The sequence below is a fragment of the Peromyscus eremicus genome, unplaced genomic scaffold (assembly GCF_949786415.1).
Source record: "Peromyscus eremicus unplaced genomic scaffold, PerEre_H2_v1 PerEre#2#unplaced_618, whole genome shotgun sequence".
NCBI lineage: Eukaryota > Metazoa > Chordata > Mammalia > Rodentia > Cricetidae > Peromyscus > Peromyscus eremicus.
In genome coordinates this window covers 1-27,251 of record NW_026734854.1, presented here as the reverse complement: position 1 = coordinate 27,251, position 27,251 = coordinate 1, and the positions used below count along the sequence as shown (strand labels likewise).

Here is a 27,251-nt window from a genome sequence, read left to right as displayed (position 1 = left end):
GCTCTGTGGGGGAGTTAGTTACCTGGAAAGAGGATCAGCTTCTGGGAAGCTTACACTGTTTGCCAATATGGTCTAGTAATATATGGGCCCACAAGAATTTCATAGCAGAAGACAGCTGAAATATTAAAAACTGAATAACACCAAATATTCCATGATAAATGGCTTCCTCTAGAAAAAAAACCTTGAAATTTCTAGATATAGCTTTATTTTTTATTTTTTTATTTTATTGGTTTTCTGAGACAGGGTTTCTCTGGGTAGCTTTGTGCCTTTCCTGGAACTCACTCTGTAGCCCAGGCTGGCCTCGAACTCACAGAGATCCGCCTGGCTCTGCCTCCCCAGTGTTGGGATTAAAGGCGTGCGCCACCACCGCCAGGCTGTGTATAGCTTTAATATCCAGCTGAATCTCTATAATATAGTCTTGCAGCCCACAAGAGTCCTATCCTTGGACAGTTATGGGTTGGGGAGGGACACCTGGGCCCCTACCACTCCCTGCTGAACCGTTGACCGCTGGTAGATGCTGGGAGAGGGGGGGTTGTTAGTTGTCTTCTCACTGCTAGCTGCCAGCCTGAGTGGATAAGGGTCACACAGATGGCTCTGGCTAAACTCAATGGTCCATAAAACAGATCACAAAGACGTGAGTGCGGGAAAGGGATTTTGTAGAGAATGGATGTTGGCAGGGACCGGGGACATAAGAGAAGGTGAGGATGAGAGTAATCACAATGCATTTTATACATGTATGAAATTGTCAGACAACACAATTAATTTTAAACATAGCTGAAAATACAACAAGTAACTTGACGATACTAGAAATATGAATTAGGAAAATATTTTTTATCTACTAAAACTGACTCAAGGGGAAGGAAAGGCCAAACAGTTGTGTATCCATTACAGAAGGGCTCTGTGTGCTGGTACCAGCCTGTAATCTCAACTCAGGAGGTTGAGGACCCCTGAATCATACAGTGAGTTTCCCACCGCAGCCTGGTCTACATTAGCAACACCTTGAATCAAAAAGGAAAAATAAATAAATAAATAAATAAATTCAATTAGAAATCAGAAAACTCACAAAGTAAATTCTTAGCCCAGGTGGCATCATTGGTAAACTCTCCTACAAATTCAAAGATAATTTTACGATAACATTTTAGGAAGGCAGGAGAAGGGTCCTGGAACTTTCTTTGGATAAGTCTCCTGATGCTACTGTAACAAGTTTCCATCAACTATTTTTCTGAGATAGGGTTTCCCCATGCAATTCTGGCTCACCTAGAACTCACTCTATAGACCAGGCTGGCCTCAAACTCACAGAGATCTGCCTTGTCTGCCTCCTGAGTGTCCATAATCTGTTTTAAAATAATAGAAGTTTCCTGTACCTTGGTTCTGGGGGCTGGAAGCTCATGCTGTGACACCAGCAGCCCCTCTTTCTGTGGGGTCTAGGAGGAACCTTTGCCCGTCCCTTCTGGCATCCTGTGGCCGGCACGGTCAATCCTGCCTTGGAAGTGTTACTCACTTCCGTTTTTGTCTTCACGTGCGTTCTTCCCAGCAGGTCCACAGTGAAGTCTCTGATCTTAGGTAGCTTCTCATTACTCAGTATTACATATTTTCCTTTTAGAAGAGATTCGTTATTTTATGTATATGAGTAAAGTTTTGCCAGCATGTATGCCTAGCCATGCCAGCAGAGGCCAAGGAGGGCATCCGATCCTCTAGAACTGGAGTTAGAGATGGTGATGAGCTGCCATGTGGGTGCTGAGAACCAAATCCAGATCCTCTTGAGGAGCAGCCAGTGCTCTTAACAGTTGAGCCATCCCTCCAGCCCCTGTATCACCTCTTCTGAACTTGAAGGGTTCTACAAAGGCTCTGCTTCCAAGTCAGATGATATTCAGATACTCTGTGGACACAGCAGTGCAATACCTGTCTCAGTTTCTGCTGATGCTAGCCTGAGCTTAAACTAGTACCTGACCAGGGCAGTGTGAGCAATCAAAAGGATAGACCAACCCTGATCTTGCTGTTCTCCAAACAAGACCTCCTGTTATGTAAAAGGTGTGACAACCACTCTTGTCTTAGAAGTGTGAATCCTGGGACACTCCGTCAGTGTTATTTATCCCAGTAGAAGATTAAAAAGGATAATGATATGATTACTTCAAGAGATGCAGGGGAAATTATATTCAATAGCGAACATAAAGATAAAAATTCTTAGTGAGCTAGAGTTGAAGATAGCCATGTTTACAAGACCTACAGTAAAGAAAGAAATGATGAGTAGAAAGCTCTCCTTGTGGGAGGAAGAGAAGGCTGAGCTCTACTCATTTGGACTTAGACCCTTTGACAGCCTACTAAACTAGAAAAGTAAACCAACAGTGTAAAGGTTGTAAAGGAAGATTAAAAAACAAACAAACAAAAAAACACCCCATTATCAAAAGATATGGTAATGTTCACAGGAATAGCAAAATCATTCATCAGAAATTCATTGTAATTAAGAAGGGAATCTAATAAAACCTCTAGACATTAAACCAGTATCCAAAATTAAAGTTTTCCCCAAGAATTGAAATCACTGTACCCTTACCTTTGGTTTCTGTGAAGCTCTGTGACCACATTGCTAACTATGTGTGATGAAAAGACTCCAGAGACACGGGCTTTGTAACCTGACTGCCTGGGTTTGGATCTCTATTTCACGAGTAATTGTAATTTAATTTAATTTCTGTGTCTTGGCCAATCAGTTAATACCCCAAAACTTTAAATTTCTTACTGGTAATGCAGGGGATCATGCTATATAAACAAGTTGGTAGGAAACGTGAAGGAGACGGCAGGTGGGGCCATGCAGCTCCAGCCCGGGGTGTTCACAACATGGGGATGAGCAGTGGGTAGAAAGGAGGGAAAAGAAAGAAGACATAATTATGGTTGCCCAGAGTCCAGGGAAGACGCTACGTCCAGCATGGGATATCTGAGGGGAAAAAAAAAATCTACGTACACTATGCTCTTAGGTCTGTTAACTTTATTCCTCTAAGACAAAAGTCTATCCATACAGCTACAGCTCCGTCAGGCATTCAGGGCAGGAATAAATCTAGATACACCAAGCTCTTTGTCCATCTACTTTATTTCTTTGGGATGAAATCCTGTCTCCATAGCTTCAGTTCCATCCTGACACTGAGTTCTTCTCTGTCCCCTCATTTACTGCCATAGTTTCAGCTCCTTCCTGACACTCAGTTCCTCTTTGTCCCCTCTTTTACTGTCCTCTCATAGTCCTGCTAACAACTAAGCTCTTATGCTTCCAGCCCCATCTTCATCCTCTGTTTCTTCGCCCTCCATCTCTGCTTGCTCTGTACTCCTGGCTCTGTTGAACTCTATAAGAGCTCTGCCTTGCCATCTACAAAACCTCTGTGTTCTTCCCTTCTCCCTGGTCATGCCGTTCTGTCCACCTCTACAGAAAATGCCTGTTCCTTCTTCCCCAGGCTGTGCAGTTTTCTGCCTCCTCAGGAAGGTTGCTCCACCCTACCTTCCACCTTGATATGTAAAAACCTCTTTTGTTCTCAGTCAGTTGCTCTGGAGAGCCACTAGGCCTCAAGGCAAGGGGATGGTCTGAGCTTCATTTGCACAAGAAAGCTATGCATCTACCACCTGCTTGGCTTTGCCTATATGACCTTATCCAAATACTGGCCCAAGCAGGAAGTTCACACACACACATTCTATGGGAATTGTGAGCACAAGAAATTCATAACAAGGCACAGCTGAATATTAAGCAATATATCACCATCTAGTCCATGCTAGATGGCTTCCCACTTGACTGACCCTTGGCCTGGTCAAGGTAGAGCTTTGATACACAGCTGGACTCCTGATAACATATTCTTGTGGCTTGCCACACATAATACATTGAACACAAAATTATTATTTTTAGTTTTAATTTTTTTGCAGTCCTGTGTACTAAACACCAGACTTTTTGCATGCTATTCTAGCACTCTGCAACTGAGCTCTGCTCTCAGCCCTGACGCGATTCATTTTTAAGTTTATACTAAGCTTACTGATGTCATAAAATAGATGATGGCCCGTGGAAGTAGTAGGAATTACCTACACTGTCATGTGAAGACAAAAAAAAAAAAAAAAAAAAAAAGGTTTAACAGTGTGTTCTCTGTATTAGAAAGACACACTGAAATCTCTGAAGACATTCAAGTCACTTAAGATAGCCATTGAGACCAGAGGCTAAATAGCATGGTCTGGCACAAATCCTTTTACATGTTTGTGGGAGGACTAAAAATCCAGCCCTCTCAAGCTTCATCTCCATGTGATGATGTTTAGGTGATCCTTCATTTTTGTTGTTGTTTTTTGTTTTTGTACAGGTTTTAAATTTTCATAATTCCTGTATCATTTTTATAATCCAGAAAGACAAGCTATGTTAATTTTTATTACTCATAAGAAATCTATCAGGGACTGGAGAGATGGCTCAGTGTCTAAGAGCACTGGCTGGTCTTGCAGAGGGTGGGATGGCCATGTAGCCCTCTGTAACTCCAGTTCCTGGGAATCCAAGGCCCTCTTCTGGCCTTTACAGGTACTGCAGGCATGTGGTACACAGACACAAAATGCAGGTGAAATCCCCATACCCCTAAAATAAAATTAAGTAAGTCATTTAAAAATGCTTTCAGGAGACCAGGACTTATCCTGGGTATACAAACTGGATTTTTAGAGCCCATTCTTTATGGTGCAATGCCTTACTCAGACTTGATGCAGTGGGGAGGGGCTAGGTCCCTACCTGGTGTGCCAGACTGCTTTGACTACCCAAGGGAGGCCTTACCCTCTATGAGGAGGGAATGGGGTAGAATAGGGGTAGGTGGAGGGAAGCAGGAGAAGGGGAAGAGGGGGAACAGGGATTGGTCTGTAAATAAAAAATTATAAAAAAAATGCTTTCAGGAAATATATAGAAACTAAGTTGGTTACGGACATAACTTGTAAATAGTCTGCATTACTATGGCATTTTACACTGTAATGGCTTTTGCTCTTAGCGAAGAAAGGGTGACATTCTTAAGAACTAGGTTGGTGAAGAGCAGCTGGTCCTGACTCTCAAAATGATAGACTTAGTAAAGAACTACTTCTTTTTTCTGAGCTCTTAAATTTCCCCAAAGTTGAAGCTGCTCACTACCCAATGGGAACACAGAATTTGGAAGGTGATATGGTTCCTGGTAAAGATTTGATTTTTTTTTTTCTCCCATTTCCTTCTGTCTATAGTCTGAGGCTGAAGTGCCTCTCAGCCCCAAGGCATCTGAGCCTTCTAAGACTGCTGTGTCCCCTGGTGTTCGTGACAAAGACCCAGTCCTTCTGAACCATCTCCTCTTGTCCCTCTGTCTTCTTTAGGTGCAGATATCCATAGCTTCAGCTCTCCCTCCCCTAGCCTCAGATTGGGAGACACGGTAGATGAATTACAGAGATACCAGAAGCCAGTAGTGGCTGCTATCCAAGGTGTGGCTCTTGGAGGAGGACTAGAGCTGGCCCTGGGCTGTCACTATCGGATTGCCAATACAGAGGTAAGAGACTCCTAGGGATGGGCTTGGGGTGGGGCTTGTCTTCAGTGCAAACTCTAAAGGTGGGCCAGGCCTGGGGCTGATGGCTTTGAACTGCTGGCTTACTGGTGACGGTCCTGTGCCATCTTGGGTGCTGGTGCTCAACCGTTTGATTCCCACCTCCCTCTTCCACAGTGTTCCCTGAGCCTTAGGTTCCAGCGTTCTTTTGGAGATGTTCCATTGGGGCTGGGCTCCACAACTCTGCATTTCGATTGGTTGTGATTTTCTGTAGTGGTCTTTATCTGTTACAGTGATGGGGGGTGAGGAGTGCACTGTGGGTATAAGGACAAATATTTACAATGTAGTTAGGAATTGGGCTGTTTAGTAAAGCGGTGGTCGTAGGTTCACTCCGAGATCTCTGACTTCACTAGCCCTGGGTAGCTGGCTAGGTTTCCAGTACCAGAGATGACTTCGCTTTTGTTGAGCAGGTCTTAAGTCCAACTCGAGAGCTGTTGGTTACCATGCAGATGGAGGTGCCGCTACTGCATCCATGATACTTGTTACGGTTCATGAGCATCATGACTCGATTGTTGGTTGCTTCCCTCCTTTGGAAGCTGGTGCTGCCATGTAAACTAGTCCTCAGGAAAGAGGCTTTTGGGTCAACTCCAGCCTCACAGTCTCTGGGTCCTGTTTTTGAAGTGCCTGGTGTCTTCAGCAATAGGGACCTTCCCCTCCACCTCTGGGAGGCAACCAAAGATAACAACAATATTCTGTAGCGTTTTGGGAGTCTCTTGGACAATCCTGACCAACAACTCGAACAGAGACTTCTCATGTCTGGTTTTGGGGTTTCTGTTAAATTGTCTGTGACTCTTGTGGGTAGCATTGTCAGCCCAGATGGGAAAATACCGTTTAAACTATATATGTACACATAGATACAGATTCATATGTGTTATGTGTAATTTTTGGCAGAGAGATAATAGTATGATGCCTTATGACTTTTTCAGACATCTGTGTATGTGCATGTATGTGTATGTTGGCATTTGGCCTGCATGTGTGTCTGCGTGAAGGAGTCAGATCCACAGGAACTGGAGTTGCAGACAGTTGTGAGCTGCCCTGGGAACTGAACCCAGGTCCTTTGGAAGAGCAGCCAGTGCTCTTAACTGCTGAGTCCCCTTTTCAGACATCTTTACTATTAGTTTAGCCTTCTCTCCTTTTATTCTGCTTTTTATCTCCTTCCCCCTTCCTAATTAAAATTCCCCCCGGTTTTTCCTATGTCCCCCGTCAAATCACTTGTACCTCAATGTTCTCTTCTCTACTGAAAAATAGGGAACACTTCATGAACATGTGTGTCGTCCTTGGCAGCTCCCACGCTAATCATCTCTGTATTGTTCCAGTTCGGGCGTGTGTGCTGCCAAAGTGAGCACCTGCCTTTTTATTGTATTCATCCTGGCTGGCATCACTTGTGTTTCATTGTGGCTCACGTCTACATCCCTAGTGGTGGATGATACTGAGTGCCATTTACCACTTGTGTCCTCTCTTTGGGGGATTGTTTATTCAGATAATCGGCCCATTATTAGGTGGTTGTTCTTTTCTTGTTAGGTTGTGAATGTTCTTTGTAGAGTGGAGATACGGGAAGTTCTGTATCATTCTCTCCCTCCTCTGGATTTTGTCTTTATGTTCCGACGCTTGCAGGGACCTGAAAACTGCAGACTACTTCGTTATCTGAAAGGGGTACTTGTAGAGTCAAAAGAAAGAAATGTGCCCAAGCGAGGATGTGTGCAAACTGCCAAGCACTGTTCACGTTATTAAAGGAGACAGCAGACACTGTGTGCCCTCCAGAGATGGCTGCTGATTTCAGGGAAGCTGTTTCTTACGGTGTAGAAAGTCCTGGGCACACTAAAATCTCAATACATTGTCTCACCATGGTGGCCTCTCTGCCTTTAATGTCATGTAGGCTCGTGTTGGCTTTCCAGAAGTCACACTGGGAATTCTTCCTGGTGCCAGAGGAACCCAGCTTCTCCCCAGACTCATTGGAGTTCCTATTGCTCTCGACTTAATTACCTCAGGTTAGTAGAAACCTCAGCTATGATTTGGATCAATGTGAAGAACGAGACCAGCATCTAAAAAGTCTGGTCTTGGTCACTTACTGCCCACACAGGTTCTAAGGAGGCTATTTTAATTTCTCTGACTCTAAATTTTATCATCTGTAAAATAGAAACAATGATTTTTCTGAGCACTTCCTAAATGTTTCCACGAAGAACCCATGTGAGAGCCTTCTAAAGAAAAGTACATGCACAGGGCCCCTCTGTTTGGGGGTCATGTTGTAGTCTGTGTTATTCATAGACTACATATTCATGCAGGAACCATAATAATCAGACCTGGTTTAGAAAGTTGAATGTCTGGGACTGTGGTGTAGCTCAGTTGGTAGGGTGCTTGTCCAGCATGTGTGAACCTGAGTTGGTTCCTTGGCACTGGATAAAACCAGGTATGGTGATTGGTGACTATTATCTAGCACTCAGGAGATAGAAGCAGGGAGATGCGGCTCATCTTCAGCCATATAGTGTGTTCAGGGCCAGTAGAATGGGAGAGAGGGAGGGAGGGAGGCAGGCAGGCAGAATATTCAAAAGAATTAAAACTAGTATTTTCAAGTTTAGGTACCAATGATTGAATTATTCATTTTCAAGGTATTAAGATGATAGTTTAAATGAAAGTGTTTCTTTTTGAGTGGGGAATATGAGCCAAACACTTTACTTTCAGTTGAGGTGAGGCTGGAAGACAGGACATGTACAAGTATTTACTCCAAACAAGTGTGGTTAATCATAAGCCTGTGGGCAGTCTTCCCAGTAGGACAGTAGCAGTACCCACCAGAGGGTGACGTAAAGATTGTGTAGGTTACCACAGTGAGCACGAACTCCCTGTCCCTTAGCTCTAGCCTGATATTGCTGTTTCTCTCTTTTCTAAGTAAGACTCAGAATGAAAAGTTGTGTTAGCGTGTCATGAATTGGTCATTGTTTTAAAATTATTTCATTCAGAAACCTTCCTAAGGTTCTTGGCTTTAATTTCCACTACAGCAAACATTGACAGATACCACCTACATAGATAGTAGCCTTTTGGAGTCCTTCACAATTTCTAAGAATGTAAAGGAATGAAAAATGTTTAGAGCCGATAATAGAGATCCATATGCTCTGATTAGAAAACATAGAACCAATAGTCTATACGAACTAAAAAAGCTTTGCTCTTTTAAATGTGAAAGGACAATTAGAAAAACTAGATGTATGGAATTGAAATTCACTCAATCAGGTTACACATTGTTTAATGACAAATATATTCAAAAGAACGTAAAGTATTTGGAGTGATTTCGATTTCTTTGGAGGATGCTTGTAATTCCACATTCTGCAGAAATTCAAAGCACATGAGACAGGTTAGTTCTTCAGCAAAAGACAAAACAGAAGGAGAAGCTCAAAAGAAATAACCACGGTGGGAACTGAGTTTGCAAGCCCTGATGTGTGCAGAAGTTAGCCTGTGAGGAAATTCATCAGGAAGGCAAGAGCACCTTGAGAAAGAAACAGGAAGGACAAAGAGAAGTGAAGGGAACTCGCATTGGTCTTTGCCCACAGCACTCATTCACAAGATGCCGCGCTTTTAAATGCTGAGATTGACAAGTTTTTGTTTTTTTTTTTTGGTTTTTTGAGACAGGGTTTCTCTGTGTAGCTTTGCGCCTTACCTGGAACTCACTTGGTAGCCCAGGCTGGCCTCGAACTCACAGAGATCCCCCTGGCTCTGCCTCCCGAGTGCTGGGCGTAGCAAAGGCCCCTGTAAATCAGCAGGCAAGCTGGCACAGGAATCACACACCTGTCCTCTTGAGTGAACAGTGTGATTTGGTGGCCCGGGTTGGCTTTAAAATGACATCTCAGGAAGGTTCCGTGAAGACATCAAAATGTTAAGTTTGAGAAAAATTCTTGGAGAAATTTGGGAGGACACATGCCAGAGTTGGCCGTGTGAGAGGCGCTCTCTGCTCCAGTCGCTTTGGGGTCCCCTGCAGCTCATCATCCAGCACCTTTGGGTTACAGCCTGCTAGACAGAGGTCCCATGTACACCGCCCAGGAGAGGACAAAGCCACTGGGGAGGCTTTGAGTTCAGCTCGCAGGGCCTTGTGTTTACATTAGTTGTTTGGAGCAGAACTGGGCCCTTGTGAAGTCGCTGGTAACTGAAAATGCCCCCAGGATATTCTGAGACTCAAGAGCTTGGCAACCGCCAGCCCCTCCCACGGGCAGCTCACACTCCCGTACCTTGTTGCCCCAGAGATTTCTGTAGTGCCCAGATTTCATTTTCTATGCCTTGGTCTTTCTGCTCTGCCTAAGCAGGTTCACGTACACTCACCCAAGTGTCCTTATACAGAGGACACTTGACACCATTCGCCTGCCCTACACTCCTCACTGGATGAGGAGGTCTGGAAGGCTATTGATGAAGCAGTTGCCGAGGAACCCTCCCTCAGCAGAGCATTGATGTTCTCACCAAGCTTGAGGTCAGGGGCCACACTTGACTGCCAGGGCATTGAAGGAGCAGTCCTCTAAGTGTGTCTGCTGCCTTCTCAGCCTCCGAGACAGGAAGCAGGGCTGCGAAGCTTGCCCTGCAGAGAGTCCACAACATAAGGCAGGGTCAAAAGAGACAAAACTCTGTCCGATTTCTCCTATGTAATTGTCACTGTACTTTGTGGAATGCCAGCTTAATCAACACGGTCTCTCTGTTCAGCCAACTAGCTCTGTATTCGGGGACTGTTGATCAGTACTTTCCTGCTATGTGGTAGGTACAAAGTAGATAGCCCTGTCTGTCTGGTGCTACTGCTTCTATCACAAGCCAAAACTCAGCCAGTTCGCATACCTCCAGAGAGATTTACAGGGATCTCTACCTCTGTAAGCATCTAGAGGTAAACTTTTCATTTATCTAATATTCAGAATTACTATGGTAAGCATAATTACCTCCATTTATCAGGGATGGAAAAAACAAAATATCAACTACAGTGGTCAGACTGGTCTTACGCATTTTTCTTGCTAATTGGTATATACAGGAGTGGCCACCTTCACCGCTAGAGAGAACAATGCCCAGGTTTGTCCTCACGTTGGTCTTTAGCTTATTTTATTTCCTTTTGTTTCAGGAAGACATATTCCAGCAGGTGAAGCGCTCAAGCTTGGCATTCTGGATGCAGTTGTGAAGTCAGACCCAGTTGAAGAAGCAATCAAATTTGCTCAGAAGATTATAGGTAAACAATATTTTTAAAAAATAGCACAAGATTAGGAATAAATCAAATGTGCTTTCTAATGAGGAACTCCCTAAATATCTAATGGGGCATCAATGGAGTAGAATGTAGCCAAGCTTTAATGCTACATTGATCTGTTGTCTGTTGTATTAAGTAATGAAAAGAACATAAAAGATCCATAGTCTGTTGTATTAGGTAATGAAAAGAACATTGTTTTAAGTGGGACAAAAAAGCAGGGTGTGAGTGGAGAGAAGGTGTATATGCTGAGAGTGGGCTAGCGTGCTGCTGTCTGTGCCTAAAGTCTTCCAGAAGCAGTCACAGGAAATGAAGTGACTGCTTCTGGGAGTGGAACCAGACATTGCTGAAGTTTTAAGGACATGGTTTATAGTTTGTTCTGCTGAACCTGGAGATGTCATACTCTGAGTGTTCTTCTGGTTGAAAAATAGAATTAAGTTGAAACAAGGAACAAACATGTAGCTGGTTCACTAGAGGACAGAGCCTGCAAGGCCTTCAGAGAGTTCATGGCCTCCGGAGTTTCTCCGGAGTTTGGACATGTGAGTTCTGTCCCTGCTGGACTTGTGGACCAGTGGTGTTCCTTCAGATGTCCCTTTAGTACTCTCCTACAGAATTGTTTTGGCTTTTTAAATTTTATTTTTGTGCCGGGCGGTGGTGGCGCAAGCCTTTAATCCCAGCACTCGGGAGGCAGAGCCAGGCGCATCTCTGTGAGTTCAAGGCCAGCCTGGGCTACCAAGTGAGTTCCAGGAAAAGCGCAAAGCTACACAGAGAAACCCTGTCTCGAAAAACCAAAAAATAAAAAATAAAAAAAAAAAATAAAAAAAAAATTTATGTTTGGTTGGTTGGTTTTGGTTTTTTTGTTTGTTTGCTTATTTTATTTTATTTATTTTTTTATTTAAAACTGTGCCTTTAAGCTAGGAAAAAATAAAACTGGGGCCGGTGACAACTCTGGGACACGAGTGGAAACCCAGAGCCCAATTCCCAAAAGCCTTCCTGCCAGAAGTCACAACAGAAACAAAATCCATTGGATAGCTTCTGTGGGAAGTTTATGGAGGCCACATGCTCTCACTGAGCAAGAAGAAGCTAGAAATTGTTAAGAAAATACTTACGGGGATTGCTGGGCTCCAGGCAGAATGGAGTGTGTGCCAGTCTCTGCTTGGCGACAGAGAAAGCTCGGGGTCATTCCCAGACATTCCTGTGAAAGCTCGTTGGCTGCCTCTCCAGTGACCATTTTTCACCCCGAAGTCTTTTCTGTGGTCCAGCTAGCTGGGTTTTTAGTGTAGAGGTGGCACTCACACTACAAAAGTGAGGTACTGATGGGAGAATCCCCCTGACTCCTAGAGGGCGTTCTCTCTGTGTGGGAGCACTTCCCTGCTACGCTCTGCCTCCCAGGCTGCTGCCACAGCCCTGTGCTCCCAGGAGGGCTACTTGGCTCGTGAGCACTCACTCACACAGTCTGCTTGTAGAGAGCACCCCGGGCCATTCTTGGAATCAAGTTCATGCTATGGATTTCAGTTTGTACCAGCCTCAGTTTCTATGGGAAGTCTGTCCTTACCTGGTTTCCCTGGATTCTGCTCTGAGAATTGAGTTACTTCAAACAGGCTAAGGACCAAGGTCTACTACACTTACACTATGGTCCGGCGGTGTTTATTCCTTTCAGCTTTTAAAGTTATTTCTAAACATTAAATTCAAAAGTTTACAAAACAAAATGATGGCTGGTCTCAGCAACCTTACATAGTTTGTCCACTTGGTGGCACCCCAAAGTTGAGGCATTGTCTGCTTTAATACTTAAGTTGCCTGTGGCTCTGGCTTCGATCAGCTAAATGTGACTCACTCTTTTACATTTTCGTCATGAAGAGAGGATGGAGATGAGTAAACTAGCTTGTTATGTACTAATATTTCAGTGGTGAGGATCTGTGAAACCATGGGTTTGATTCCAATTCCAAAAAGGAAAAAAAGTCCATAAAAATTTACATCTATTTTATATCTATAGCTACTTAGAATTCATACGAGTAGATACAAAAATTGTAAGGAGATAATAATGACAAATGAAAAAAAAAGCTTTTCACAAAAGTTGCTATCCGGTTTTTGTTTTTACTGTGGTGTGGTTTTCTGTTTGTCTGCTTGTTGGTTTGGGGTTGTTTGTGTGGAGAGGCTCATAGGGAATGGAACTCTGGGCTTTGCACATATGTGACAGAGATACGTCACCAGTCATTGTTTTATTTATTTATTTTTTCTAGCTTAGAATATGCTAGTTTTCCCAGATACTTCTAATTTTGGGATGTGTTTGCATGTTGTTCAGCTTTATGTATTTCTTCGTTGTATGGATCATAATTGACTCTGTTGACAATTCTCCATTTAAGTAGTAATCTAGATGAAGAACAGTTAGAATGTTCCCTGAGCTTCTCTGATGTTCGTTTATGCACAGCGAAATTCACTCATTTAAGCCTAGAGTTTGGTGAGTGTTGGTAATAGTTGTGTGATTACTGTAAAATGGCCTCTGGCCGGACGTCAGGGGATAATGATGGCCACGTGGACCACGACAGCTCTTCTTTGGATTTTCATGTCTCTAAAGGGCTCCACAAAGTTAGTTGGCTTCTGGCCATATTCTGAGAAAGCAAAGGCCGTGCTGGTTGGAATCTCAGTGTTTGGTCCTTGCTCCAAGCACATCCACTATGTCTGTTTTGGGCTCCAGTGAATAGAATCCCATGGAAAATGCTAGAACTTTTACATTGCTGTGGAGGTTTTGGTTTTTTGTTTCTTGTTTGTTTGTTTGACCTGAGCACAGCTGTTTGAAATCTTACTATTTCAGGCTGGGGATGATAGGATGCTTACCTAACATGTAGGGGTCCCCGGCTTCAGTCCCAGCCCCCATAAAGCTGTGGGTGTTAGCACACTCCTGTAATCCTAGCTCTCTGGGTGGAGGCAGGAGGGTAGCAGGCTGTTCTTGGCCATGTAAGATCCAGTCTCCTTGTTGAAGATAGATCTACTAGGGGAACAATAGAAAAGCTGGGTAGCAATAAACGCCTAAGAATATCTTGCTATTTGTGATTTATTATCTCACAAAACACACCAGTTAGCGATGCCTACTTTTCATTTTATTTGAGGTCTTACTGTAACATGAATCTTAAAAGGTCTTATAATAAAAAACCCAGAGCCAGGGGGCTGGAGAGATGGCTCAGAGGTTAAGAGCACTGACTGCTCTTCCAGAGGTCCTGAGTTCAATTCCCAGCAACCACATGGTGGCTCACAACCACCTGTATCAAGATCTAGTGCCTTCTTCTGGCCTGCAGTCATACATGCTGTATACATTAATAAATAAATAAATCTTAATATATATATATATAAAAAAAAACAACAAAAAACTCAGAGCCAGATATTGGCGTGAGAGCTGAAAGATCAGAGAAGCAGAACAGCCAGCCACTAGCTTACCTCTACAAAATCCTCAGCCTCAAGAGAATGAGTTCCTGTTTCCTCACGCCTTATATACCTTTCTGTATCCTGCCATATTACTTCCTGGGATTAAAGGCATAGGTTACCACTGCCTGCTTCTGTTTCTCTCATGTAGCCCAGTGTGGCCTTGAACTCACAGAGATCCAGACGGATCTCTGCCTCCCGAGTGATAGGAGTAAAAGTATGTGCCACCACTGCCTGACCTCTATGTCTAATTTTGTGGCTAGCTCTGTCCTCTGGTCCCCAGGTAGGCTTTATTGGGGTACACAATACATCATCACACTTACACTTCTTTTTATGTGTCTCTGCTTCCTCTCTCATTTGCTTTTAAATGCAGCTATTAGTATGTAGTCATTTGACAAAACAAAATTGGTGGATTGACTTGATGGTCAGGTTCATAAACAACCAACACCTCATTAAATGTGTTTTTATACGTGTGTGGGAGTTTACTTCTCCATCTTTACTATGTCGGGATTTTCTATCACATAGCCTGCAGCCTATTGCCACATCCACTACTCAAATGTTGAATTGAAAAGCCAAAAAAGAAAAGATGTGAAGCTTTCATTTTTCCCCTCCCATGAGTGAGGAGAATGGTTCACATTATAGTCAGTATTTTGGAGCAAGTGATGATCCGGAGGGAGTTGAGGAGCTGTTGTGCCCACCGTGTGCATTTTCTCTGTAAACCTAACACTGAGTCCTGGAGAGTTGACTATGGAAGTTCATTAAACAGCTTCATACAAACCCTTCCAGACCTCGGAGACACAAGAGATAGGGCAGAGCCACATAGAACTAACTCCTTAACTCTCCTGAGGAAGGGAGGGCTTGTAAAATGCCATGTATTTCCACTTGCCTGTGACTAGCAGAGGCCTGGCAAACCCACAGGTGAGAACTCCTGGTCCCCACCACGTGTTGCTGGTGTGAAGCTGGGCACAGGGAGCATCCATCTGGGAGTCCCAGCTCAGGAACAATGCTCTAGGGAGTTGGTTCATTTGTGGGTTTGGGTTTTTTCTTTTCTTTCTTTTTTTTTTTTTAAGCAGACTGGATGTGAGATTTATTACTGAACATGATTTGGTAGGGTGCAGGAGAACACTGTGGAACCCCTCAGGAGTGCAGGGCTCGCCATTTGTCCAAGGGACCGCGATTGGGGATATACTTGACCCCACAGCCATCAGGAATAAAGCGCTTCTCAGCAACCATGTCTTCAAATTCATCCGCATTAAACTTGGTGAAGCCCCATTTCTTTGAGATGTGGATCTTCTGGCGGCCAGGGAATTTGAACTTGGCTCTACGAAGAGCCTCAATCACATGTTCCTTATTCTGCAGCTTGGTACGGATGGACATGATGACCTGGCCAATGTGAACCCTGGCCACTGTGCCCTGGGGCTTCCCAAAGGCACCACGCATACCTGTCTGGAGCCTGTCAGCCCCAGCACAGGACAACATCTTGTTGATTCGGATGACATGGAAAGGGTGGAGCCTCACTCGAATATGAAAGCCATCCTTGCCACAACTCTTTACCATGTATTTGTTGGCACAAATACGGGCAGCCTCCAGAGCTTCAAAAGAGAGCTGCTCATATTCATCTGACACCATGTGGCCACAAAGTGGGAATTCATCAACCTTCGCCTTCTTCCGTCCCAAGTCAAAGATGCGGATTTTAGCATCAGGGACACCTCGGCAGAAGCGAGACTTTGGGTATGGCTTGTTCTTACAATACCGGTAACACCGGGCAGGGCGGCGACCCATGATGACAATAGGATCGTCGGTGGCGCGCCGGAGGAAAAGAGCGGGTTTTTTCTTTTAAGATTTTATCTTATATTTTATATTGTGTGTATATCTCTGTGGGTTTGTGCACATGAGAGCAGTGCCTTCAGAGGCCAAAGAGGCCATCAGATCCCCTGGAACTGGAGTTACAGTGGTTGTGAGTCACCCTACACAGGTGCTGGGAGCGAAACTCTGGTCCTCTGGAAGAGAGAGCAGCAAGCACTCCTAACCGCTGAGCCATTTAACCACGGAGCCGTTCCTGCAGCCTCTGGTTTTGTTTTGGAGGTAGAGTCTCTAGGCCAATGCTCGATCTTCCTGTCTCATTGTCTCAAGTTCTGGGATGTTAGGCATACACCACCATCCCTCTAACGCTCTGTTCTTGTCTATGTAATGAGCTCAGGCCCTTTGCCCTGGATGTTTGGTCCGTTTTTAACAGTGCTGTTTCTGTCCAAAGACTTTTGTTTCTGTTAATTTGGATATTGTGGCTTTTAAGAATTCTTAATGCTTTCCTTAGTCTTTCTCTTCATTTTACCATTTGCTCTTTGTAAATGATTTTTACTTTGAGAGTGAATATATGTATGGCCATGTTTCTAAAGAATGGAGTGACCCTATCCTACACAGGAGGCCTCCTCTTGATGTGCCCTGCGCTCGTGAGTGGCCTTCCTGAAGTTGATGATGCACAGATGATCTGTCAGTCATTTGTGGAGCCTCTAACGTGGGTGTAGCACACTGGGTCAGGGTAAGAAGAAAGTAGTCATTTGTGTCTAAGGAAACAATTTATGTAAGCATGGGCTGTCTGTAGCCAGACTGACAGTCTCTTCCTGCCAGATTGGCAGAAGGGTGTAGGTGAGATTGTGTCCTTCTGAAGGATGACCCACTTGCTTTGTCAAACTTGTGGGCAGAGCCTAGGGTAGAAGGGAGTGATTTCATTCCCGCCTTCCTATTCTCCCCAGCAGCTGATGATGAGCTGGCCAGCCTTGCCCCGCCCCCCATCAGTGCCTGCTCACTGTGTAGGTGCTGTGTTTCTCCTCAGTGTCCTGAGGGACCTGCCAGAAACCGCAGCTGTCCTCCAGAAGTAACTCCCAGGGCTCAGATCTGCTCAGGACCTCCGTGAGAGCGCACATCAAAGTCAAGTGCTAATGGTTTTCAGATTGTCCTGTCCTGTCTATGTCCTTAAACCAGTCCTTAAACTGCATCTGTGATGGGAAATAGCCATTTGAACTTCTTCAACTTTTCAAAGACATCTGGTGTGCTGTGGTGTTGGAAGGCAGTTCTAGTCATGGAAGGAGCAGCAGCAGCTTCAGGATACCTGTCAAGGTCTGCAGTGTCCTGTGTGGGTGAGGTGCAGCCCTGACACCCACCTCCTTTCTTTTCCACTCCCCACTCCCCCCGCCACATGGGTTCTCTTCCTGTCCCCTCTTCTGTCCTGTCTTCACTGACCACCCATGGATAAGGCCAGTTGTAGACTGCCCAGGCCTCGTCTTCCTCAGCCCCCAGCACTGAGGATAAGTGATAACTAAGTGATGGTTACAGCTCCTGGTTCTCCAAAGGAGCGAGGGGAGGAGGAGCCACACACTGCTAAACCCTGTCTACATTCCTGTGCTAAAAAATGCCCTTTACATCCGATAGGTTAGCATTCACTTAAAACCCTCTCACAGCTACGAGTAATTAATATTTGCGTGTTTGAGTCATGGTCTTGCATTCAGCTTTAAGAACCAGGATGAGACTGCAGAAGCCCAAGGACACATGATGCTATCCAGGCCGTTCTCTTGGTCCCTTGGACACTCGTTAGCACACGACTGTCATGCTCTGTGTCCTTCTGTAGTGGACATATGTCATAAGCTCTGGTTGGTTCTCTGTCTAACTCCCTTAGGTGGACATTTGTGCTATAACAGTTCATTCTTGAGATGGCAGCCCTTTTTAGAACACATTATGTGGTATGGCTAATTAATTTGACATATTTTTATCTGATTTTTAAAACCATTTCATTGAATCATTTAATAAAATTACAGAACCATAAGATTCTGGTACCTAACTCAAGGTCACAGAGACGTTCCTTTGTTGTTGTTGTTGTTGTTGTTTTCCTAGAAAATTGTATAGTATTAGGAGTTCAGTAGAATTATAATTCATTTTGAGGTGCATGCTTCACAAGGAACAGAGCTCTTAGTACCTATGTATCCAGTTAGTTATCCCACTGTGTATCCAGGTATTCCACCTGCATATCTAGTTATTCCACCTGCATATCCAGTTATCCAATCTCCTTTTTTGAGGGAAAAAAGACTTTTCTTCCCCCTATCGATTATCTTCCCTCCTGTACTAAAAATCAATGCACTGTATTAGAAGAACTTATCAATGAACTTTCAATTCTCTTCTGTCGCCAGTCATTGCATCCTATTACATTCCTGTCTGTTCATGGCATTTTGAGGGGGTTGTCATTATTAGGAAAGGGATGTGAATAATTTTGAATATATGATATGAACTACGAACTGTCCTATTTGGACTCACTGACAAATTAATATTTCATCTATTATAAAGTTGTCTTGACCTCAGAATAAAGAGAGAATGAACCTTTCATGCCTGAATTAGTAGCTTAATACTTTAGAACTTGGAAATTTTGCTTTGTGGTCTGCTGTTACTAAGGTAGCAGATTTCGGAATTAGTGTTTCATTAAACGATAATGCACAGTGTCTAGCTGGGTCATTGGAACCATGTACCGTTGTGCAGCTCCTGTGGGGTCCTGTTCCCTCTCTGTTACACTTGCAGTGCTCTAATCTTTGCAGTTTCTTTCAGATAAACCTCTAGAACCCCGCAGACTCATAAACAAGCCAGTCCCAAGCTTGCCCAACATGGACGGTATTTTCGCGGAAGCCATTGCCAAGGTACAAAAGCAGTTCCCTGGCCACCTGGCTCCAGAGACTTGTGTCCGTTCAGCCCACGCCTCCGTGAAGTACCCCTATGAAGTGGGCATTAAGGAAGAAGAAAAGCTGTTTATGTACCTTCGGGCATCAGGACAGGCCCGAGCCCTGCAGTATGCCTTTTTCGCTGAAAAGTCTGCAAATAAGTGGTCAACTCCCTCAGGAGCCTCTTGGAAAACAGCGTCTGCGCAACCAGTGTCCTCGGTTGGCGTTCTTGGTAAGTACATTCTTCAGACCTGCACATTTCTTTTAATCAATTGAGAATTTCATACATGCGTAAATTATGTTTGGATCAAGTCCCTTCCTCCACCTCCTTCCCTTCAATTCCTCTCTTAGCCTCCCCGACCACTATTTTCTCTCAATTCCATGTGCTCTCTCTTTTTTAAAATCACACAGGTGTCTTAGTGCTGCATGGGTGTGAGGCACGGGTCGCCTCTCGGGAGGGTGGGCTCATCTCCCTCTGCCAACAGCCATCAATGGTCAGTAGCCCTCAGCCGGGGGTGGGACTTCCTGCGTCCCTCCGCTGTATGCTGGATTTCTGTCCACTTGATCTGTCGAAGCTCTTGGGAGTCTGTCAGAGGTGTTTCCAGTTCAGATGCACAAATGCACTGTTGTGTGAAAAAAAAAAACAAAACACAGCACATTTCTAAATCCTTGGTTGAACTTAGTGCTCACATTAGCTTTTGTTAATTCTCCACATAGTACATGAACCCTCTCCATCCTGTGGATCAGCCCCAGGGACCTTTCAACAGTAGCAGTCCCATCTACACTTAGGCTGTAAGAGTGGAGTTTACGTCTGACTCTGTCTGCTCCATCTACCTTGAATACTTTGGCATAACTATTGAAATTGGGAAGAGTGACTTCTCCAATTTTTTAAAATACTGTTTTGACTCTTCTTGCATTTCTGTATTTTAGAATCTACTGTTAATTTACACAAAAAAGTTGAGATACCCCAGAGCTTGCCTTGGTTCTACAGATCAATTTGATATTTCTTCTTAACAATGTTAACTTTTTCCCAGTCTGTGAGCCATGGATGTCCTTCAATTTATTTAGGTCTTCTGTGATGCTTTTCCCCCCCTTTCTCTCCCTTTCGCTTTTCCTTCCTTCCTTCTTTATTTTTTCTTTTCTTGTTTTCAATGTTAAGTCTCAAACTCAGGGCCTTGTGCATGCTAGGCAAGTCCTTTAACACCAAGCAACAAGATTTTTTTCAATAGTGTTTCATTAATTTTAATGCAGAAGCCTTCCTTTGTTAAATGCATTCCTTTAAGCGTGTTATTTTTTGATGTTATCACAGGTAGAATTATTTTGCTTCTTTTCATACAGATTGTTCATTGCTAATGTGTGGGAATATATTTGGGGCTGGAGAGATGGCTCAGCAGTTGGGAGTACCTGGTTTGAAAGCACGAATATCAGAGTTTAGACCCCAGCACCCATGTAACCCCAGCTTCAAGGGGGACAAAGGCAGGAGGGTCACAGGGCTTGCTGGCTTCCAGACGAGGTGACAAGACACAAGTCCCCACCCTCTTAAGAGAGGAGACCCTGTTTCCAGAGGAATAGGCAGTGACAGACGAGGACACCTGTTTCCTTCTGACACCTGCGACATGTACACACAGAGAAAGAAATGTTAAAGAGAACACGGTGGCTTTTATATGCAGGTTTTTATATCCTGGAACTTTACTGGGCTTGTTCGTTAGTTTTAATAGCTTGTGTGTATATATGAATATGAATCCTACTGATTTTTATTTCCTCTGGAGCACTTAGCCATTCATGAACTCTTACTCAATACATTTATGTTCACTGACCAATCCTAATATTCTTATTTTATTTTATTTTTTTTATTTTTTTGAGACGGGGTTTCTCTGTGTTGTTTTGGTTTCTGTTCTGGAACTCACTTTGTAGACCAGGCTGGCCTCCAACTCACTGAGATCTGCCTGCCTCTGCCTCCCAAGTGCTGGGATTAAAGGTATGTGCCACCACTGCCCGGTGGCCTCCAATCCTAATATTCTTAATCATCTTTGGTGCTAGGGACAGAAGCCAGGGCCTTGTGCATGATCAGCACACACTGTGGCAGTGAGCAGCAGCACTTTGCCCTGTCAATCTTTTAAAATGCCACTTTGCTCCAATGCCTTCTACCAGTGTCCACCTGTTCAGCAAATGATGTTTTCTTTCCTTTGCTCTTAATCCATAGGCTTGGGAACAATGGGCCAACGCATTGCCATTTCTTTTCTAAGGGCTGGGATCCCCGTGGTCGCTGTAGAGTTGGACTCAAAGCAGCTAGATCTTGCAAAAAAGATGATAACTGCCATCTTGGAAAAAGAAGCATCCAAAATGCAGCAGAGTGGCCGGGCTCCAGCAAGACCCAAACTTAGGTTCTCCTCATCCACAAAGGAGCTTTCAAGTGTGGATTTAGTGGTTGAAGCAGTGTTTGAAGATATGAACCTGAAGAAGCAGGTCTTTGCTGAACTGTCTGCTCTGTGCAAGCCAGGAACCTTTCTGTGCACCAATACTTCAGCCCTGGATGTGGATGAGATTGCATCTTCCACGAATTGCCCTCAGCTGGTGATTGGCACCCACTTCTTCTCCCCAGCTCATATCATGAAGTTATTAGAGGTTATTCCAAGCCGATACTCTTCCCCCACTACCATGGCCACTGTTATGACCTTATCAAAAAAGATTGGAAAGATTGGAGTCGTTGTAGGCAACTGCTATGGATTTGTCGGGAATCGAATGCTGAGTCCCTATTACAACCAGACATATTTCTTGTTGGAGGAAGGCAGTAAGCCAGAGGATGTAGATGGGGTCTTAAAAGAGTTTGGTTTTAAAATGGGACCCTTTAGAGTGTCTGACCTGACAGGACTAGATGTGGGTTGGAAAGTTCGCAAACGGCAAGGCCTTATTGGACCTTCCTTGCCACCAGGAACTCCTGCCCGTAAGCGGGGCAATAGCAGATACTCCGCACTTGCTGACATGCTCTGTGAATCCGGGCAATTAGGTCAGAAGACCGGTAAGGGTTGGTATCAGTATGACAAACCACTGGGTCGGATTCACAAACCCGATCCCTGGCTTTCCTAGTTCCTGTCACAGTATAGAGCAACCCATCACATTGAACCGCGCTCCATCAGCAAGGATGAGATCCTGGAGCGCTGCTTGTATTCCCTTATCAATGAGGCATTCCGCATCTTGGGGGAGGGGATGGCTGCTAGCCCAGAGCACATTGACGTCATCTACTTGCATGGGTACGGGTGGCCAAGGCACACGGGCGGGCCCATGTTCTATGCTGCCTCAGTTGGGTTGCCCACAGTTCTAGAGAAATTGCAGAAATATTACAAACAGAACCCTGATATCCCCCAACTGGAGCCCAGTGACTACCTGCGAAAGCTGGTTGCCCAGGGAAACCCTCCCCTGAAAGAATGGCAAAGTTTGGCAGGACCTCACACCAGTAAACTGTGATTTAGGCTTCTGCATCTTGCCACACATGTTGGCATCTAATCTCTAAAATTTGCTCTGAGGTACAGATGATGATGATGATGATGATGATGATGATGATGATGATGATGACTGGTCAGCAAAAGCTTCTCTCTATCTTTCTACCTCATGATTCTATTGGTCAGATTTTAGGAATGCGTTTCCTATGCCTCTGAATGTATTTCTATCAGAAAAATTCAGTGAATATGTACTTACACTACCAAAAGAGTTCTCTTTTGACTTTTTGCCTTGTATAACAAAAATTTGTACAAAATGCTGATAGTAGAGCTATTCATAATAACCCCAAATTGACAACCCAGATGTGCCTAGCAAATCAACAAGAAGTGGCATATACATGAAATTGACAATTTTCAGCCATGTGAAATAATGGACAAATGTTGTAACACGATGCTGAGTTAGGGCACTGCCCTGAGTAAGAGGAGGCAGGCAGAAAAGGCCACACATAATTTGGATATAGATATGAAATTCCAGAATATACAGATCCGTGGACAGACAGTAGATGAGTGGTCCAAGACTGTAATTGTTAGAAGTTAAAATTACTGCTGATGGATACAGAATATCTTTGGGGGGTGATAAATTTTTCTAAAATTACTCTAGTGGTGGTTCTGTAGTGCTACAAATATACCCAAACACACTAAGTTGAATGGTTCAAATGAACTATGTTGTCTATATATTATATATCTCAATAAAGTTAATAAAATTAACGGAAATAAGGCTTCTCATTATGTAAAGATGTTTTCATAGTATTTTCACCTATTGTAAGCAAAGTCATTGTAGTTTCTGATGGAGAACTCTCAAGTGAATGGAGCATAAATATTCCATTGGAAAACAGCGTGGTGAGGGGTGGTGATGCCAACACAGGAGCATCAGAGGTTCAAGGGCTGGAGTGGGCAACAGGGAGCCCCATCTCAAAGCTCACACAAGCAAGAAACCAAGAGTGTGACTTGCATTGTAAGTCAGTTTGGAAAATTTTAATAAGGATTATTAGCATTTGGGTAACTTGATTGGAATTCAGGGCATTCTAAAAGAATTCAGTGGGAGGCTCAGCAGCCACGTGAGTCTGATACCACGAGTTCAATTTCTGGAACCCACGTAAAGGTGGAAGGAGAGAACCAACTCCACAGAGTTGTCCTCTGACCTGGACACATGTGGGATGCTGTGCACATGCCCCCTCCGTGATGATAAAAAAAAAATTAAACCTTATTTTCACCCTACACTAGCCATTCTTCATAGACACCGGAAAAAACGATCTCACAATTCACATGGCAGCACAGAAGGACAAGGCCAGCCAAAACACTTTGAACAAACAGAATGCTAGGAGGAGAATCACATGCCTGATTACGCTACAGAACCGTAGTAATAAAAATGCCACGGTGCTGGCGCAAACAGGTACAGAGCTCAGTGGAATAGAATCGGGGACCTAGCCGGGCGGTGGTGGCATACCCTTTAATCCCAGCACTTGGGAGGCAGAGCCAGGCGGATCTCTGTGAGTTCAAGGCCAGCCTGGGCTACCAAGTGAGTTTGAGGAAAGGCTCTAAAACTACACAGAGAAACCCTGTCTCGAAAGACCAAAAAAAAAAAAAAAAAAAAAAAAAAAAAGAATCTGGGACCAAAAAGTCCAGCTGCAGCTACTGATCTTTGACAAAGACAACAAAAAGATACACTGCAGAAGGGACATCTTCAACAAATGATGCTGGGAAACCTGGTCATCAATATGCAGAGGAATGAAAACAGATTTTTTTAATCTCTTATTTTGCACACACACACACACACACACACACACACACACACACACACACACAAACCCTCAACTCCATGCTGGTCAGTGGGGTTCCATGGACACCTAGACATGACAAGCCAGTGCCATTGCTCCCGTTTACCCTCCAGAACTCGACAGTAAGATCCTATTGCTGAAGACACTGCACACTTGAATCAGAACACAGTGAAATCAAGGTGGTGCCGACCTGGAAGCTTCATCCCTACCGGCTAGTTTTCATGGTGCTGGGATGTGCTGTGCCTGTTACTGCAAGATACAAATAATCATCAGCCTCACCCAGCTGTGAACCCAGTGGCACATAACAATGACTGGCCTGACTAGATACATTCACTGATGCAACAGTGGCATGAATATTGGGGTAACCAACCACTTTCTGCATGGATCTAAGACCTGCTCCGTGCAATGGAGCCCATATCTGTCACTGGGAATGGAGCCAAGAACCAGTAGTTAGGTCATAGGCCCTAGGGGGAAACATATACTATTCTGCTAAATGAAGATAGTATTAAATAACTCCTAGTGACTTTATTGCTATACCCATAGGTCAGTGTATCTCACAATCTTCAGAGAAGTTTCTTGCACTGCTTGGCAATTAGCACAGAGACCCCTCCCCACAACTGATCGATATGCAGAGAATTAAAAGACTGTGGAGTGTTCGACCCTAAATGGACATACATGCCACATCCCTCCCTACCAAAGCTCAGGGATTTTCATGGAAGAGGGGGGCAGAAAGAATGTAAGAGGCAGAGGTGGTGGTGATAACTTCAAGGAAACGGTGTTTTCTGGACACAACGGGGCAGTTGCACATATAAGCTCACAATGATTGTGACAGTATGCACAAATGTCACAAAGCTCAAGCCAAATCACAGCGTGTGTTGGGCCCCATAAGGGCCGGGTGTGAGGCCCAGTGTAACTTCCTGAGCCTAGCTCGAGTTTGGCAACCTGTCCTGGGACATGACTTCCGCATACAAGTGACTCAGCACTACCCAACCTAGAATCACCTCTGCCTAATAACTGCTGAGATGGCATCATCTCACTGGCCCACTATCCTCACCTCATCCCCCCCCCCCATCACCCCAACCTATATAAGTCCACTCCTGATGCAATAGAGCGAGTTCCTGCTTCGGCAAGACTCCAGGCCCAGTGTGCTGCTCTCTAGTGGACGGGGGAGGTCTGGGCCAACTGACACTCACCATCCTGCTCAGCCCCAGGGAGAGACTGGCTGGACCAGTCCTGCCTCCGTTCTACCTGTCGGTCAGACCAACAAGCATGGAGACCCAACATGGACACAAAACCCCACCAGTAGCCAAGATTCTGGAAGAGGGAGAGTTGTGGAGGTGGAGTTTTCCTGTCTTACAGCTGCTCTCAGTCACTCAGAGGCTTAATATTAATTACAATTGCTCAGCCAATAGCTCAGGCTTGTTACTAACAGGCTTATTACTAATCAGCTCATACATTTTAAGCTAATCCATATTCCTTATTTACGGTCTGCCACGTGGCGGTACCTTTATTAGTATGGCACGTTCATCTCCTGCTCCCTCTGCATCTGGCTGGTGACCCCAGACTCCACCCTTCCTCATCCCATCATTCTCAGTTTGATTTTCCCACCTAATTTTATCCTGTTCAGCTATGGGCCAGTCAACTTCTTTATTAAACCAATCATAGCAACATATATTCACACAGTGTGCAGAGTTGGTTTTCATTAATGGTGTGACACTGAGTAGGTTGACCACACTCCAGGGCAAGCTCCACTTCCAAGAGTAGTTGAGCAACACAAATTGGATTTGGGTTTTTTACAAAAAGAAAAAAAAGACTGGAAGTTGGGTGGATAAGGAGGTGAGAGTCGAGAGGAATTGAGGGAGAGAGGGTGAATATGGTCAAATTACATTGTGTGGAATTCTCAAAGAATTAATCAAAAGCTTATTGGTTTTTTTTTTTAATCTCAACTCTAAATGGATAGAGGACCTCCATGTAAGACCTAATACTCTGAAAAAGTAGGACACATACTTCCAGTGACAGGCACAGGTAAGGACTTTCTGACTAAGACTCAGGGAATCAGACCAACAGTCAGCAACTGGGACCTCATGACATCTGTACAGTAAAGGAACTGTGAAGCCAGTGAATGGGCAGCACACACAGTGTGAGAAAGTCTTTGCCAGCTATACACTGAAGAGGATGAGTGTCTAGACTATATAAAGAACTCAGGAGTAAATGTTAAGAAAATAAACAACCCAATTTAAATACTGGCTGTGGAACTGGACAGGAAATTCTCAAAAGAAGAAATAGAAATGACTAAGAAACACTTGAATAGCTAGGAAGCCATCAGGGAAATGCAAATTAAAACTATGTTAAGACTCCACCTCACCCAGTCAGCATGACCATCATCAGTAATACAGATGATAACAAATGCTGCTGTAGCTATGGAGACAGGGAGACCTTGCTACACCAGTCTGGTGCTGCAGTCCCAGGGAAGTTCTAGAGAACTGCTGGTCTTCAGTCTATGTTTGGATCCTGAAGAAGTATGTTCTAATATCAGGGAAAGGATACCTCAGCAGCAGCATAGATGGACTTACCAGCAAGAGTAAGAGCAAGCAGGCAAAAACTTCCTTCTTCCATGTCTTTTATGTGGTCCAGAAGGTGTGTTCCAGATTTAGGATGGGTCATCACATTAACATAATCTAATCAAGAAAACCCTTACAGATGTGCTCTGAAGCTTGCGTTGTAGTTTATTCTAGATGTAGTCAAGTCGACAACCAAGGTCAGCATCGCACTTCCCCATCCTAAATCCTCCCAATCAGAGCTCTACAGACATAATGGACCTGTCATGGGAATTCATATTTTACAGAGCTCTGTGACTCTTACAATTAAACCCTAGATTCGATTCCTCTGCTTTTGACTACAGGAGGTTCTTACATAAAGCTCAGTAGATCCTCCGGTATTCACAGCACATAATACCTTAGTTATTAATCACCTACACACCCTTTGCTATATTTCTCTGGTACAGTAGTTGCCCCCAGCAATAGCCAGCTGCCTGCATTTAACTACGGCTTCCTGTGACCTCAGATGCCTCATTATTCTCTAACTGTATCTCATCCTAACTTCTCCACTGGCAA

At 44.2% G+C, this 27,251-nt stretch overlaps 2 protein-coding genes and 1 non-coding gene across 3 annotated transcripts in view; 1 reads left to right on the top strand and 2 right to left on the bottom strand.

Moving 5' to 3' along the window:
- Window positions 1–23,007, top strand: part of LOC131901895 (peroxisomal bifunctional enzyme-like) — an 81,676-nt gene extending 58,669 nt beyond the window's left edge. Inside the window, exons 19-23 of the mRNA XM_059252963.1 lie at window positions 5,329–5,498; window positions 7,429–7,540; window positions 10,630–10,734; window positions 18,754–19,095; window positions 21,067–23,007. Coding sequence (XP_059108946.1) covers window positions 5,329–5,498; window positions 7,429–7,540; window positions 10,630–10,734; window positions 18,754–19,095; window positions 21,067–21,950 — 1,613 coding nt within the window. The 3' untranslated portion in view covers window positions 21,951–23,007. The remainder of the gene's footprint in view (window positions 1–5,328; window positions 5,499–7,428; window positions 7,541–10,629; window positions 10,735–18,753; window positions 19,096–21,066) is intronic.
- LOC131901898 (U6 spliceosomal RNA) lies at window positions 6,793–6,898 on the bottom strand. Its single transcript, XR_009376932.1, has one exon. It is a non-coding gene; the product is annotated as a U6 spliceosomal RNA (small nuclear RNA).
- Window positions 15,282–15,980, bottom strand: LOC131901896 (large ribosomal subunit protein uL16-like). The gene has a single exon (XM_059252964.1). The coding sequence runs from the start codon at window positions 15,943–15,945 to the stop codon at window positions 15,301–15,303; it is 645 nt and encodes a 214-aa protein (XP_059108947.1). The 5' UTR covers window positions 15,946–15,980; the 3' UTR covers window positions 15,282–15,300.
- Window positions 23,008–27,251: the final 4,244 nt, after the last annotated feature.